We start from the raw sequence: 13,151 nt of genomic DNA on the forward strand, positions 1-13,151 counted from the left end.
AGCTGACTTCTCACACTCACATACTGAGACTGATGTATCTGGAGGGCGTGACCGGAGTCCTACTGCAGCCACGCCACCGGAAGGCTTCTGATTAGGCTTGTGGTCACCTAGAACACCTGATCTTTTTCTCCGGAATTGCTGTCAAATCGTGCCATGCATCTCCTGCCACGTAACAGGTCAGCCACTGAACAAGAGCTGGGAGACGCCTCAGCACAAACATTTGCAATTGACTTTCTAAACCTACATGGAGGCTGGGTCGTACTGGTCTCAACGCCAGCATTTGCGTACGTAATGGATCTTGATTCAGTCTTCCTTGTCATCGGCAGTACTGCAAGATCCAATTTCCTCATTCTACTTAAAATGAGAACAAAGCTCAACTCTGCATAGCACCCCGATGAGTTACAACAACAAATAAAAACCATTAAGGGCACTGAGCTGAGGACTAAGCATGCACACGAGTAACGTAAGTACAGCCACGGCTACCCACATGGCATAAGCCACAGACAGGGTGTGCTGGGAGCGAGGCCCATGCCGGAACAGGCGTGAGTTAGGACAGCGGGGCGGGCGGGTGATCTGAACGCGTGGGTGTAATTCTCTACTGAGCACCGCCAAAACTCTCACCAACTTGGCAAGGGCCTGAAATGCTCCCAGAGGGCAAGAGTTTTGCTGATTCTGTGGCTGTTTTGAGTGTGTACATGGCCTTCTTTGAGCAACCAGTATTTGCTGATTAATTAAGATTAGCACACAGGGGTTCTGCAGGTCAGCTGCAGATGATGACGATGATAATGAATGATAACAGCATTAGCAGATAAGAGTCAGTGGCACACATTCCACGCCAGATGCCGTGCTCAAACTTCATACGTGTTCATTCGCTTACTTCTGGCAAGAACCTACGTTGTGGGTACACTATTTTCACCCCCATTTTATAAATAAGAACACTGAGGCACAGTGAGGTTCAGCGACCTGCCCACAGTCACCAGGCTGGTGAGACGGAGCCAGGACTGAACTCCAGGTCAGATGGTGGCCCCCCCGCCCCTGCTCAGCACCACACAATGCTGCCCCAGTCATCGTCAATGCTGACATCACTAACTCTTTTTTCCTCAGTGTAAGAATGTTCTATCCGAATAAAACACAGTGCTAGTTTACCACCAAGCTATTCACCAAACAGTTAAAATTCAAATAAGCACATCAGCTGCTCTCTGCCTGCATTCTGGCCAAAAGGCATCAGGCATCTGAAAGCAGCGGATTCTATCTAGGTCAGGGGTTGGCAAACTTGCTCTGCAATGGACCAGAGAGTAAATATTTTCAGCCCTGCGAGCCACATGGTCTCCGTCACAGCTGTGATTACTCAGCTCTGCCCCTGCAGTGGGAAACAGCTGCAGGAAATATGCAAATGAACGGGGGGGGTGGCTGTGTTCCAATAAAACTTTATTTGCAAAAACAGGTGGCAGGCTGGATTTGGTCCTCAAGCCACATTGTGCCGACCCCTGGTCTAGAGTCAAACAGCAGGGCTAAGGACAGGAAGCCACCATGCGCTCCTCCAAAACCTACTGGCCAGATAGCCGTGTCCTCCACACGCCTCCCGGCATTCCTGAATTCCTTGCTGGGCAGTCCACGAGGCCAGGGGCTTGCCGGCTGATGCCAGAGCGTGGATCTCACGTCCGAGCTCTGCCTTTGGGTAAGGAAATCCAACAAGAACAGGTGAAAAGAGACTTTTGGCACCAAAAAGTCACAAGTCAGCAATAACATCAAACAGTCATATCCCATCTAGTCTAATACAAGACATTCCAAAAATGACAGAAGAGGACACCTAATTGTAATTAGAAATAAAAAGGGTCTTCGCCCAAGTATGGGTACACGGTGGTACGCTCATACCATTTCACAGCAGTGAAAACAAGGAGACCACAGCTCTGCACAGCAAATAACTCTCAGGGCCCGAACACGCGTGCCAGAAGCAAACTGCAGGAGAACGTGCACCACGGCCCACTTTAAAGTTCACAAATGGAAAAGTGAATGACAGGCCACGGAAGGCTGCAATTGCGCAGCGAAACCATGATGAGAGGCCAGGGAATCAGACCCAGCACTGCAGACCGTGCTCCCCCCTCCCAGGACAGGGAAGGGCCGGGACCCGTCCGTTCCCAGAAGGCTGCAAGCACCTCGGTAACTGACGGTCTGCTCGGCGTGGGTGCTCGCTGTGCCTCCCCTGGGCCTAACATGTTTTATTGAGATTCCTTTGCTGTCCACGGACACACCACCCTGAATGTGCCTGATCTCAGAAGCTAAGCAGGGTCGGGCCTGGTTAGTACCTGGATGGGAGACTGCCTGGGAATACTGGGTGCTGCGGGTTTTTTTAAGGAAACAAAAAAAAAAAACAACTTGTTTTGCTTCTGCTTAATATCTAATGATGAAAACTTAAGAGACTGGGCCAGGCGCAGTGGCTCACGCCTGCAATTCCAGCACTTTGGGAGGCCGAAGCAGGCGGATCACCTGAAGTCAGGAGTTCGAGACCAGCCTGACCAACATGGTGAAACCCCATCTCTATTAAAAACACAAAATTAGCCAGGCGTGGTGGTGCACACCTGCAATCCTAGCTACTTGGGAGACTGAGGCAGGAGAATCACTTGAACCCAGGAGGTGGAGGTTGCGGTGAGCTGAGATCATGCCATTGCACTCCAGCCTGAGCAACAAGAGCAAAACTCCGTCTCAAAATAAAAATAAATTAAAAAGGAAAAACAAGAGAAACACACACACACACACACACACACACACACACACACACACACGGCCAAGCCAAATGACCCATTTTATGAGTGTTTTCAACTTCACATGAGGGGCTGAGTTGAGGCCCTCCTCTGCCTGGGTTAAACCAGTGAGTTTCAGAAGGAATGAGCCTGGTCACCCTTTACAACATTATTCACCAGAGAACAATGCAATGCAAGTGTCAGCTGGCAGGAGCTCCAGCCACTCACATGTTACACAGGCTTAACCCCTTCATCACTCAGAAGCACGCCCTGCTCAGGCCTCCCAGGCCTGGGGTGTGCTCTGCCATCAATCCCGCAGGCCATCCCTCCGCCATCATGGGGCATGAATTCGGACACCAAATATTTCGAGATGTGCCAATTAGATATGAACTTTTTCCAAGGTTGTCCGTAACCCCAATCTGTGGCATTTCCAACAGTTATTTCTCTATTTACATTTCACTGTTGCTCAGGAGGCAGCAGGAGGGGTGACGGAAAATCATAACCATCCACAACAACATTTGTTCCCCACATCTCTACGCTGAGGCCGATCTTGGGATTTGCACGCTCGTTTCTGGCACAAATCCTGTGACTGTCAACTCAAATCCAGTCAGCGGGATTCAGACCTTTGTGCGGCTGTTTATGAAAGGCTCAGAACCATGAAACCCACTGAGGGGCGGGTAATGTGGATTCTGCAAAACTGTCATGTTCTCTAAAGGAGCCCAACAGCTGAACTCACAGACGGGAAGCAGGAGCCGCGTCAGCACATCCCTGAGAGGCAGGAGTGTGGTCGTGTGCCCGGCTGTTCCATCGCAGTGGAGGCCAAGAGCCCTGGGCGGGTGGGAACCACTGGAGGAATGCATCTGAGGCTCTGTCCCCGCAAGTCAAAGGACTGGCTTTGAACCCAAGGCTGAACCTGTGCTGCTCCAACCGTGTGAAAGTGAACAATGCTGTGGAGGACACAGACCACCTCACCTGTCTGGCGCTGCGGTCTCCCGCTGCAAGGCCTCGCTGGAGCTCCACCATGTCCAGGAAGAGCGACGTGGAGAAGTGGTCTAAGGCGTAGGCAGCCGCCAGATATGGAAGCAAGCGCCATTGCTAGAACAGAGAAGACAGCTGCGTGAACACATCACGGGTTCCCACGAAGGGTGGCCCATCCCATGGACCACGAAGGCCAGTAGAGGGAGAGGGCGTCAGGGCCACGCATCCACTAGCGCTGAAGGTCTCCATCGTCTTCCCGGCACATGAGAAAACCTTCACTCTGACCTGCTCTCAACTCAGCTAGTTCGGCTTCTTGTCATAGCTTTCACCCATGCCCTTGACGGACAGCCTCAAACGCAATTTCCTAAACGGCAACCACTCACAGCTGTCCCCTCAAAGTCACTACAGAACAAAGCGCTGGTCTGTCTGAACTATCATGGCCACACTGCTGGGGCTGACTGCCCGGCACAGCGGTTGATAGCATGTGCCTCTTAAGCCCATGAGGATGAAGCAGTCACCCTGAAACATAGGGGAAAACTGAGGCCACACAGAGCTGGCAACACCTCCAAGGGTAGAGGGCATGTCTTTTTCATTTTGTCTGACAAAACATAGGGTCCATCTGTTGTTGGAAGGGTGGGTGGTGGATGGATGAGTCGTGTGTAGGTGGATGACTGGGTGGTGAATGGATGCATGGCTGGGTGGGTGGATGAGTGGATGGGTGGGTGGATAGAAGCGTGGATGGGTGAATGGATGCGTGGATGGGTGGATGGATGGGTGGGTGGATGCGTGGATGGGTGGATAGATGTATGGATGGTGGATGGGTGGGTAGGTGGATGCATGGACAGGCAGATGGATGCATGGATGGGTGGGTGGATGTCTGTATGTGGGGAATGGGTGGGTGGATGGATGGATGCGGGGATGGGTGGGTGGATGGATGGATGCGGGGATGGGTGGGTGGATGGATGGATGCGGGGATGGGTGGGTGGATGGATGGATGCGGGGATGGGTGGGTGGATGGATGGATGTGTGGATGGGTAGATGGATGGGTGGGGGGGGTGGATGGGTGCATCAATGGATGGGTGGGTGGCTGGGTACATGGCAGGACAAGCCTGAGAGGAACCTGAGCAAACTGCCATCACCACCACAGTCTAATGTGTCAAGAGTCCTGAGCAGACATGGCACCAGCTGCCTCTGTGCACTGACTTCGTTAATTCTCACACTGGTCGTAGGAGGAAATTTTATCATCAGTTTCAATTTACAAATGAGAATATGAGAGCACAGTAAGCCTAAGGGCCTTGCCTGATGGCACACAGCCAGCTGGGGTGGACCTCGGCGGTGAGGCCAAGCATGGTGGCCCCAGCGCGCTCTCTCGACTGCCCTCGGCTCCCAGAGGGCCGTGACCACACATGGGAGGGGAGGGACACATATGAAACAGGACCCACTCACGGTCAAAGGGTGTAGAAAGAAACGACTGCAGTTCGACAACGATTTCCTCCAGCGCTCACCATATCTACCTCTGTTCATGCCCAGCTTGGCCCGGGACCTGGGCCTGAGTTAGCCTGTGCACTTTAGTGAGGTTTTCCCCACCTGTGAAGTGGGAGTAATCCCAACCCTCTTAGCTGTGAAGACCAAACCCAGAGCACAGGGCTCATGCCCTGCAAGCACCACGGGAACGTTCGCAGCAACAATTCATCCCCCTTCCACGGAACGACGTCCGTGCTCTTCCACGCACTGCCTGGGCTTATCTGGGTGTGGCCACAGTTGTCCCCTCTCTGAGGGCACGTAGGGCGCATGCCCACACCACTGTTGTAAAAGCCATCGCAGTGAACAGGGCTGTACACTCAGCTGCTGCCTCTTCAAGACCACCTCCCAGGACTCATTTCTTAGGGATGGGATGAATGTGTCAAACAGCGTGCCCAGGGCATGCAAGGCCACTGCCTGCCAAACTCTGGTGGCCTCACCTAAACATGCAGCCGTGCACATACCTGCCTCCCAGAGCCACCCCAGACTTGCTTCTTTCTGGCCAGGCACAGTGAGTCATGCCTGTAATCCCAGCACTTTGGGAGGCCAAGGCAGGTGGATCAGAGGAGGTCGGGAGTTCAAGACCAGCCTGGCCAACATGGTGGAAACTGTCTCTATTAAAAATACAAAAATTAGCCAGGTGTGGTGGCGCACGCTTATAATACCAGTAACTCAGGAGTCTGGGACACAAGAATCGCTTGAACCGGGGAGGCAGAGGTTGCAGTGAGCCAAGATTGTGCCCACTGCACTCCAGCCTGGGCGACAGAGCAAGACTCCGTCTGGAAAAAAAAAAAAAAAAGATTTGTCCTTCCCTCGTCCTTATTTTGGCTACTTCATAGGTACTCTTTTTAAATTAGAAACCATTTACTGGAAGCCTCTGCCTGAGATACCGCACCCCCGCTACCTACTCATCCTGCTGACTGCCTTTCTGTCTGAGATACCGCACCCCCGCTACCTACTCATCCTGCTGACTGCCTTTCTGTCTGAGATACCGCACCCCCGCTACCTACTCATCCTGCTGACTGCCTTTCTGTCTGAGATACCGCACCCCCGCTAACTACTCATCCTGCTGACTGCCTTTCTGCCTGAGATACCGCACCCCTGCTACCTACTCATCCTGCTGACTGCCTTTCTGTCTGAGATACCGCACCCCTGCTACCTACTCATCCTGCTGACTGCCTTTCTGAGATACCGCACCCCCGCTACCTACTCATCCTGCTGACTGCCTTTCTGTCTGAGATACCGCACCCCCGCTACCTACTCATCCTGCTGACTGCCTTTCTGCCTGAGATACCGCACCCCCGCTACCTACTCATCCTGCTGACTGCCTTTCTGTCTGAGATACCGCACCCCCGCTACCTACTCATCCTGCTGACTGCCTTTCTGTCTGAGATACCGCACCCCCGCTACCTACTCATCCTGCTGACTGCCTTTCTGTCTGAGATACCGCACCCCCGCTAACTACTCATCCTGCTGACTGCCTTTCTGCCTGGGATACCGCACCCCCGCTAACTACTCATCCTGCTGACTGCCTTTCTGTCTGAGATACCGCACTCCCGCTAACTACTCATCCTGCTGACTGCCTTTCTGCCTGGGATACAGCACCCCCGCTAACTACTCATCCTGCTGACTGCCTTTCTGTCTGAGATACCGCACCCCCGCTAACTACTCATCCTGCTGACTGCCTTTCTGCCTGGGATACAGCACCCCCGCTAACTACTCATCCTGCTGACTGCCTTTCTGCCTGAGATACCGCACTCCCGCTACCTACTCATCCTGCTGACTGCCTTTCTGTCTGAGATACCGCACCCCCGCTACCTACTCATCCTGCTGACTGCCTTTCTGTCTGAGATACCGCACCCCCGCTAACTACTCATCCTGCTGACTGCCTTTCTGCCTGAGATACCGCACTCCCGCTACCTACTCATCCTGCTGACTGCCTTTCTGTCTGAGATACCGCACCCCCGCTACCTACTCATCCTGCTGACTGCCTTTCTGTCTGAGATACCGCACCCCCGCTAACTACTCATCCTGCTGACTGCCTTTCTGCCTGAGATACCGCACCCCCGCTAACTACTCATCCTGCTGACTGCCTTTCTGCCTGAGATACCGCACCCCCGCTAACTACTCATCCTGCTGACTGCCTTTCTGCCTGAGATACCGCACTCCCGCTACCTACTCATCCTGCTGACTGCCTTTCTGTCTGAGATACCGCACCCCCGCTACCTACTCATCCTGCTGACTGCCTTTCTGTCTGAGATACCGCACCCCCGCTAACTACTCATCCTGCTGACTGCCTTTCTGCCTGAGATACCGCACTCCCGCTACCTACTCATCCTGCTGACTGCCTTTCTGTCTGAGATACCGCACCCCCGCTACCTACTCATCCTGCTGACTGCCTTTCTGTCTGAGATACCGCACCCCCGCTAACTACTCATCCTGCTGACTGCCTTTCTGCCTGAGATACCGCACCCCCGCTAACTACTCATCCTGCTGACTGCCTTTCTGCCTGAGATACCGCACTCCCGCTACCTACTCATCCTGCTGACTGCCTTTCTGTCTGAGATACCGCACCCCCGCTAACTACTCATCCTGCTGACTGCCTTTCTGTCTGAGATACCGCACCCCCGCTACCTACTCATCCTGCTGACTGCCTTTCTGTCTGAGATACCGCACCCCTGCTACCTACTCATCCTGTTAACTGCCTTAAGAGCTTTGATCAACTCCCAGAAACCAAACTGCAACTTGGTAAAAGCAGCATATTTGCATATAAAATAGGGCGATGCAAGGATACCTGAAGCTCATACCTGCGTCTGATACTCAAGCACGGGGATTTCCTCGTCCTCTGTCGGTCCGAACTGCCGCCGAGTGGCTGAGAAGCGAGCTGCGATGGACACGGCCAGCTTCAGGTTAGTGACCGCCATGGCCATGATGACGACCCGGCCCCAGGACAGGCTCCCCAGGGACGCTCCGAAGCGCTGCCTGGCGTCCTGCAGAAGGAGTGTGGATGAGGAGCATGAGCCCAGCCGCACGGCCACCTTGCACAGAGCAGCTCAAGAAGCGAAGGTGTGCCCGTTTGTTCTTTCAACACAGAACTGTGCCCACCTCCCCAGGTCCCATTCCCATGGTGCCCCAGGCACAGGATGCGGCGGCAGGCGGGTACGAGTGTCATTGTGAATCGTGGATAGAATGGGGGCACTAGGGAGGGGACACCCCCAGCTGCCTGGAGAAGGGACAATCCCAGCAGAGGGGACGGTACGACAGTGCTGTGTAATGGTGCCCCCTCTCTGGGGACCTGCAAACCCTCTGCCTGGAGATTCCAAGGCCCTCCTTTAACCTTGGCAAGAATGAGATGTGGCCTTGACTGCCCGAGGGCAGGTGTGGAGTCCATCAAAGGCAATTATTCTTGGGGGTTTCACGGACGCTTCCTTGTTCCTTGTGTGCCTATGAATGGGCAGTTCCTGTACATGCATCCAGCTAGAATCTTCCGTCCACCATCTCCTTGCGGGCATCACCAGCGTTACCAGGGACCGTTGTTAAGGCCCGTCAGGCTGCTGTGAAGGCATCAAATCTGCCCTTGCCACGTGAGCTGACTGTCCTTCCTGCACTGCCCCTTGCTGCCCCTACCGGGCCTGCTCCTCGGACCATCCGGCACCTTCTTCCAGGGCAGCATGGTAACTGTGTATCTCAGCGTATCAATCACACTCTCACAGAGGAATCACAGTCTCGTTGTGTTAAAACCCTGTTTAAGCCGGGCACGGTGGCTCATGCCTGTAATCCCAGCACTTTGGGAGGCTGAGGCCAGCCTGGCCAACATGGTGAAATCCCATTAGCCAGGCGTGGGGGTGGGTGCCTGTAATCCCAGCTACTCAGCAGACTGAGGCAGAAGAATCACTTGAACCCGGGAGGTAGAGGTTGCAATGAGCTGAGAATGTGACACTGCACTCCAGTCTGGGTGACTCCAGAGCAAGACTCCATCTCAAAAAAAAAAAAAAAATACACACACACACACAGTGATTTTCCTTTAAGGGTACACACACACACACACACACAGTGATTTTCCTTTAAGGGTACACACACACACACACACACACACACACACACAGTGATTTTCCTTTAAGGGTACACACACACACACACACAGTGATTTTCCTCTAAGCGTACACACACACACACACACAGTGATTTTCCTCTAAGCATACACACACACACACACACACACAGTGATTTTCCTCTAAGCATACACACACACACACACACACACACACACAGTGATTTTCCTCTAAGCACACACACACACACACACACAGTGATTTTCCTTTAAGGGTACACACACACACACACACACACACAGTGATTTTCCTTTAAGGGTACACACACACACACACACACAGAGTGATTTTCCTTTAAGGGTACACACACACACACACACACACACAGTGATTTTCCTTTAAGGGTACACACACCCACCCACACACACACACACACACACAGTGATTTTCCTTTAAGGGTACACACACACACACACACATACACACAGTGATTTTCCTTTAAGGGTACACACACACACACAGTGATTTTCCTTTAAGGGTACACACACCCACACACACACACACACACACACACAGTGATTTTCCTTTAAGGGTACACACACACACACACACAGTGATTTTCCTTTAAGGGTACACACACACACACACACACACACACACACACAGTGATTTTCCTTTAAGGGTACACACACACACACACAGTGATTTTCCTTTAAGGGTACACACACACACACACACAGTGATTTTCCTTTAAGGGTACACACACACACACACACACACACAGTGATTTTCCTTTAAGGGTACACACACACACACACACACACACACAGTGATTTTCCTTTAAGGGTACACACACACACACACACACAGTGATTTTCCTTTAAGGGTACACACACACACACACACACAGTGATTTTCCTTTAAGGGTACACACACACACACACACACACACACACACACAGTGATTTTCCTTTAAGGGTACACACACACACACACACAGTGATTTTCCTTTAAGGGTACACACACACACACACACACAGTGATTTTCCTTAAGGGTACACACACACACACACACACACACACACAGTGATTTTCCTTTAAGGGTACACACACACACACACACACACAGTGATTTTCCTTTAAGGGTACACACACACACACACACAGTGATTTTCCTTTAAGGGTACACACACACACACACACACACACACAGTGATTTTCCTTTAAGGGCACACACACACACACACACACACAGTGATTTTCCTTTAAGGGTACACACACACACAGTGATTTTCCTTTAAGGGTACACACACACACACACACACAGTGATTTTCCTTTAAGGGTACACACACACACACACACACACACACACACACAGAGTGATTTTCCTTTAAGGGTACACACACACACACACAGTGATTTTCCTTTAACGGTACACACACACACACACACACACACAGTGATTTCCCTCTAAGGGTATAAAACAGGATTTCGCCGTCTTCTTGCATTCACTGCCATGCTTGAGAAATCTGAAGTTCAAGTGTTTTTTATGCCACTGGAATCAGATTTGGAAGATTCTAGAATTTTCTCTTAGAAATGCCTCCGTTTCCCTACTGTGTGTCTAGGTAGGTGTATAGGCATTTCCTTATTTATCTCGGTCCTCCATGAGTGCCTTCGACCAAAGGTCTTCTTCCCCTCTCATTTAGAGGCATTTCTTTCTTTTATTTCTCCAAACTTCCTTTTTTTTTTTTTGAGATAGAGTCTCGCTCTGTTGCCCAGGCTGGAGTGCAGTGGCGCGATCACAGCTCACTGTGGCCTGACCTCCTGGGCTCAAGCAATCTGCCCGCCTTGGCCCCCAAAGTGCTGGGGTTGCAGGTGTGAGCCACCGTGCCCAGCTTCACTGTCTTTGATTCTCTCCTGCCTTTTAGAGGACAGTCTTCCCGTCTCCACTTCGTCCTCCCGCGTCGTCATCCCATCCACTGTGCTCTTCCTTCCAGTCACCTTATTTCCATTGATGTGGGATTCACATCTCCGTCTCTGAGCGGCTCCTGGTCTCACGTTGCTGTTCCCACTCCGCGCTCTGTGTGTCCCGGGAGTCCCCGCCGCGCTCCTTTTCCATCTGTGCTCCCTGCACGTCAGAGGGTGCATGCTGCTGGGGACTGTTCTTCCAAGGGTACGTGCCCGGGTGCAGCCCACCTGCTGTGAGCTCATGATTCTCAAGGGCCATCAGCTGCGACCTGGGCCATCGCTGCCTGGGACCATGGTCTCTCTTCCACTCTCCAGAAACTTGAGCCAGGCCTGAGTTCTGGACACCAGGGAACTGTTTGTTGCCCCCTTTGTGGACAGTTCGCTCATTTCCTTCAAGTCCTCAGGGAAGCAGCACTGGAAGTGGGCGGTCCCCTAACTGCAGCCCCCAAGGGGGAGTGGGTACCCAGCATCAGGTGTCAGGCCTGGACTCACCCCCTGGACACCAGCACTGGTGCTGCGGTTGCCCCAAGAGTCCCCTTCTAGCGGGAGCACCAGAACCAGGAAAAGTGTGCCCCGGTGACACCCGGCCATGCAGAGGTGTCTCTGCCTCACGCGCAGGGAGGACCACGGAACCAGGCCCTGCAGGGGAAGGCGCCTGGGAAATGCTGCACACAAATGCCCCCTCACGCCTGTACCTTAAAGGGGCTGACGTAGGTGCCCTCGGGGGTGACGTCTCCCATCCGGTTGAGGAGGTTGTGGCGAGGAACTCTGACCTTGTGGAACACGGCGAATCTGTGTGGGAAGCAGCAGGGCTTCGGTTAAACGGGCGTCCTGCCTAAAGGACAATGCCATCCCGGCAGAGGGCATGCCAGTAGACAGGGACATTCAACAGACTTTCCATTCAAAAAAGCAGTCTGGGTCAGGAACTGTGGCTCACAGCCATAATCCCAACTCTTTGGAAGACCAAGGCAGAAGGACTGCCTGAGCCCAGGAGTTCGATTCTAGCCTGGGCAACAGAGTGAGACCCCGTTTCTAAAAAAAATTGTAGACTAAAGAATAAAAGCGTTGTGTGTATGGCAGGTTGTTCTCCAGATATTCATCAGAAAAGATGGGAACTGTGTTTCCAAAGACTGGAATCTCTGATTCTCATACTTCCGGAACCCACAATGTGATCATATCTGCAAACTGAGGTTTAAAACTCTTAAGCCGAACAAAACACTGGTGCGATGGCATCGGTGCCCGCACAGCAGGCAAATTCACTCCTTTTGAACAGGTGAGCACAGGGTTACACACACAGTTACAGATCATGGCGTATCAATAACCAAAGATATCTAGTATGTTTCTCTGCCAGGAAAACCTATTTCATTAACAGGCCAGGGCATAAGGCTAAGCTAGGTTATGGATATTACAGAAACTGTGCGCAAGATCCCTAAAACACACTTCAAAATCTCCGCAGTTCCTACAGCAGCCTACCTGATTACTCGGCTCACTTGCAATGCCTCAGAGCAGAGGTCCCCAACTGCTCTGGCACCGGGGGTGGGTTTTACGGAAGACAATTTTTCCACAAACGGGGGAAGGCAGGTGGTTTCGGGACGATTCGCGCACATTAGATTTATTTTGCACCTTCGCTTCTATTACTGTGAGGTTGTAACACACACTGAAATAATTCTACAACTCGCCACAATGCAGGGTCAGTGGGAGCCCTGAGCTTGTTTTCCATTTGGGGTGATGGGAGCCGGGGACAGATCATCAGGCAGTAGATTCTCACAACGGGCGCTCCCGCTAGATCCCTCGCATGCGCCGTTCACAACAGGGTTCACGCTCCTAAGAGAATCTAAGGCTGAACTGACGGGAGGCGGAGCTCAGGAGGTCCCGTGAGCTACTAGGAGA

The 13,151-nt window shown here is 52.4% G+C and overlaps 1 protein-coding gene and 1 pseudogene across 24 annotated transcripts in view; one reads left to right on the forward strand and one right to left on the reverse strand.

Moving 5' to 3' along the window:
- The window catches only part of ACOX3 (acyl-CoA oxidase 3, pristanoyl), a 56,355-nt gene that overhangs the window by 24,371 nt on the left and 18,833 nt on the right, over positions 1-13,151 (reverse strand). For 16 of the 24 annotated variants that reach the window (XR_013533547.1, XR_013533546.1, XR_013533550.1 and 13 more), the window contains exons 8-12: positions 11,957-12,053; positions 8,048-8,230; positions 5,906-6,019; positions 3,714-3,836; positions 1,552-1,672 (exon numbers count right to left, since the gene is read on the reverse strand). Coding sequence is in view for 19 of the 24 variants with exons in the window: in XM_078368013.1 (XP_078224139.1) it covers positions 1,552-1,672; positions 3,714-3,836; positions 5,906-6,019; positions 8,048-8,230; positions 11,957-12,053 (638 nt within the window). In the remaining 5 variants the exon portion in view is untranslated. The remainder of the gene's footprint in view (positions 1-1,551; positions 1,673-3,713; positions 3,837-5,905; positions 6,020-8,047; positions 8,231-11,956; positions 12,054-13,151) is intronic. The other 8 variants (XM_078368019.1, XM_078368008.1, XM_078368018.1 and 5 more) reach the window with 1 other exon arrangement.
- LOC118152469 (5S ribosomal RNA) lies at positions 2,239-2,347 on the forward strand (annotated as a pseudogene).

The sequence above is a fragment of the Callithrix jacchus genome, chromosome 3, assembly GCF_049354715.1.
Source record: "Callithrix jacchus isolate 240 chromosome 3, calJac240_pri, whole genome shotgun sequence".
In the NCBI taxonomy this organism is placed as follows: Eukaryota; Metazoa; Chordata; class Mammalia; order Primates; family Cebidae; genus Callithrix; species Callithrix jacchus.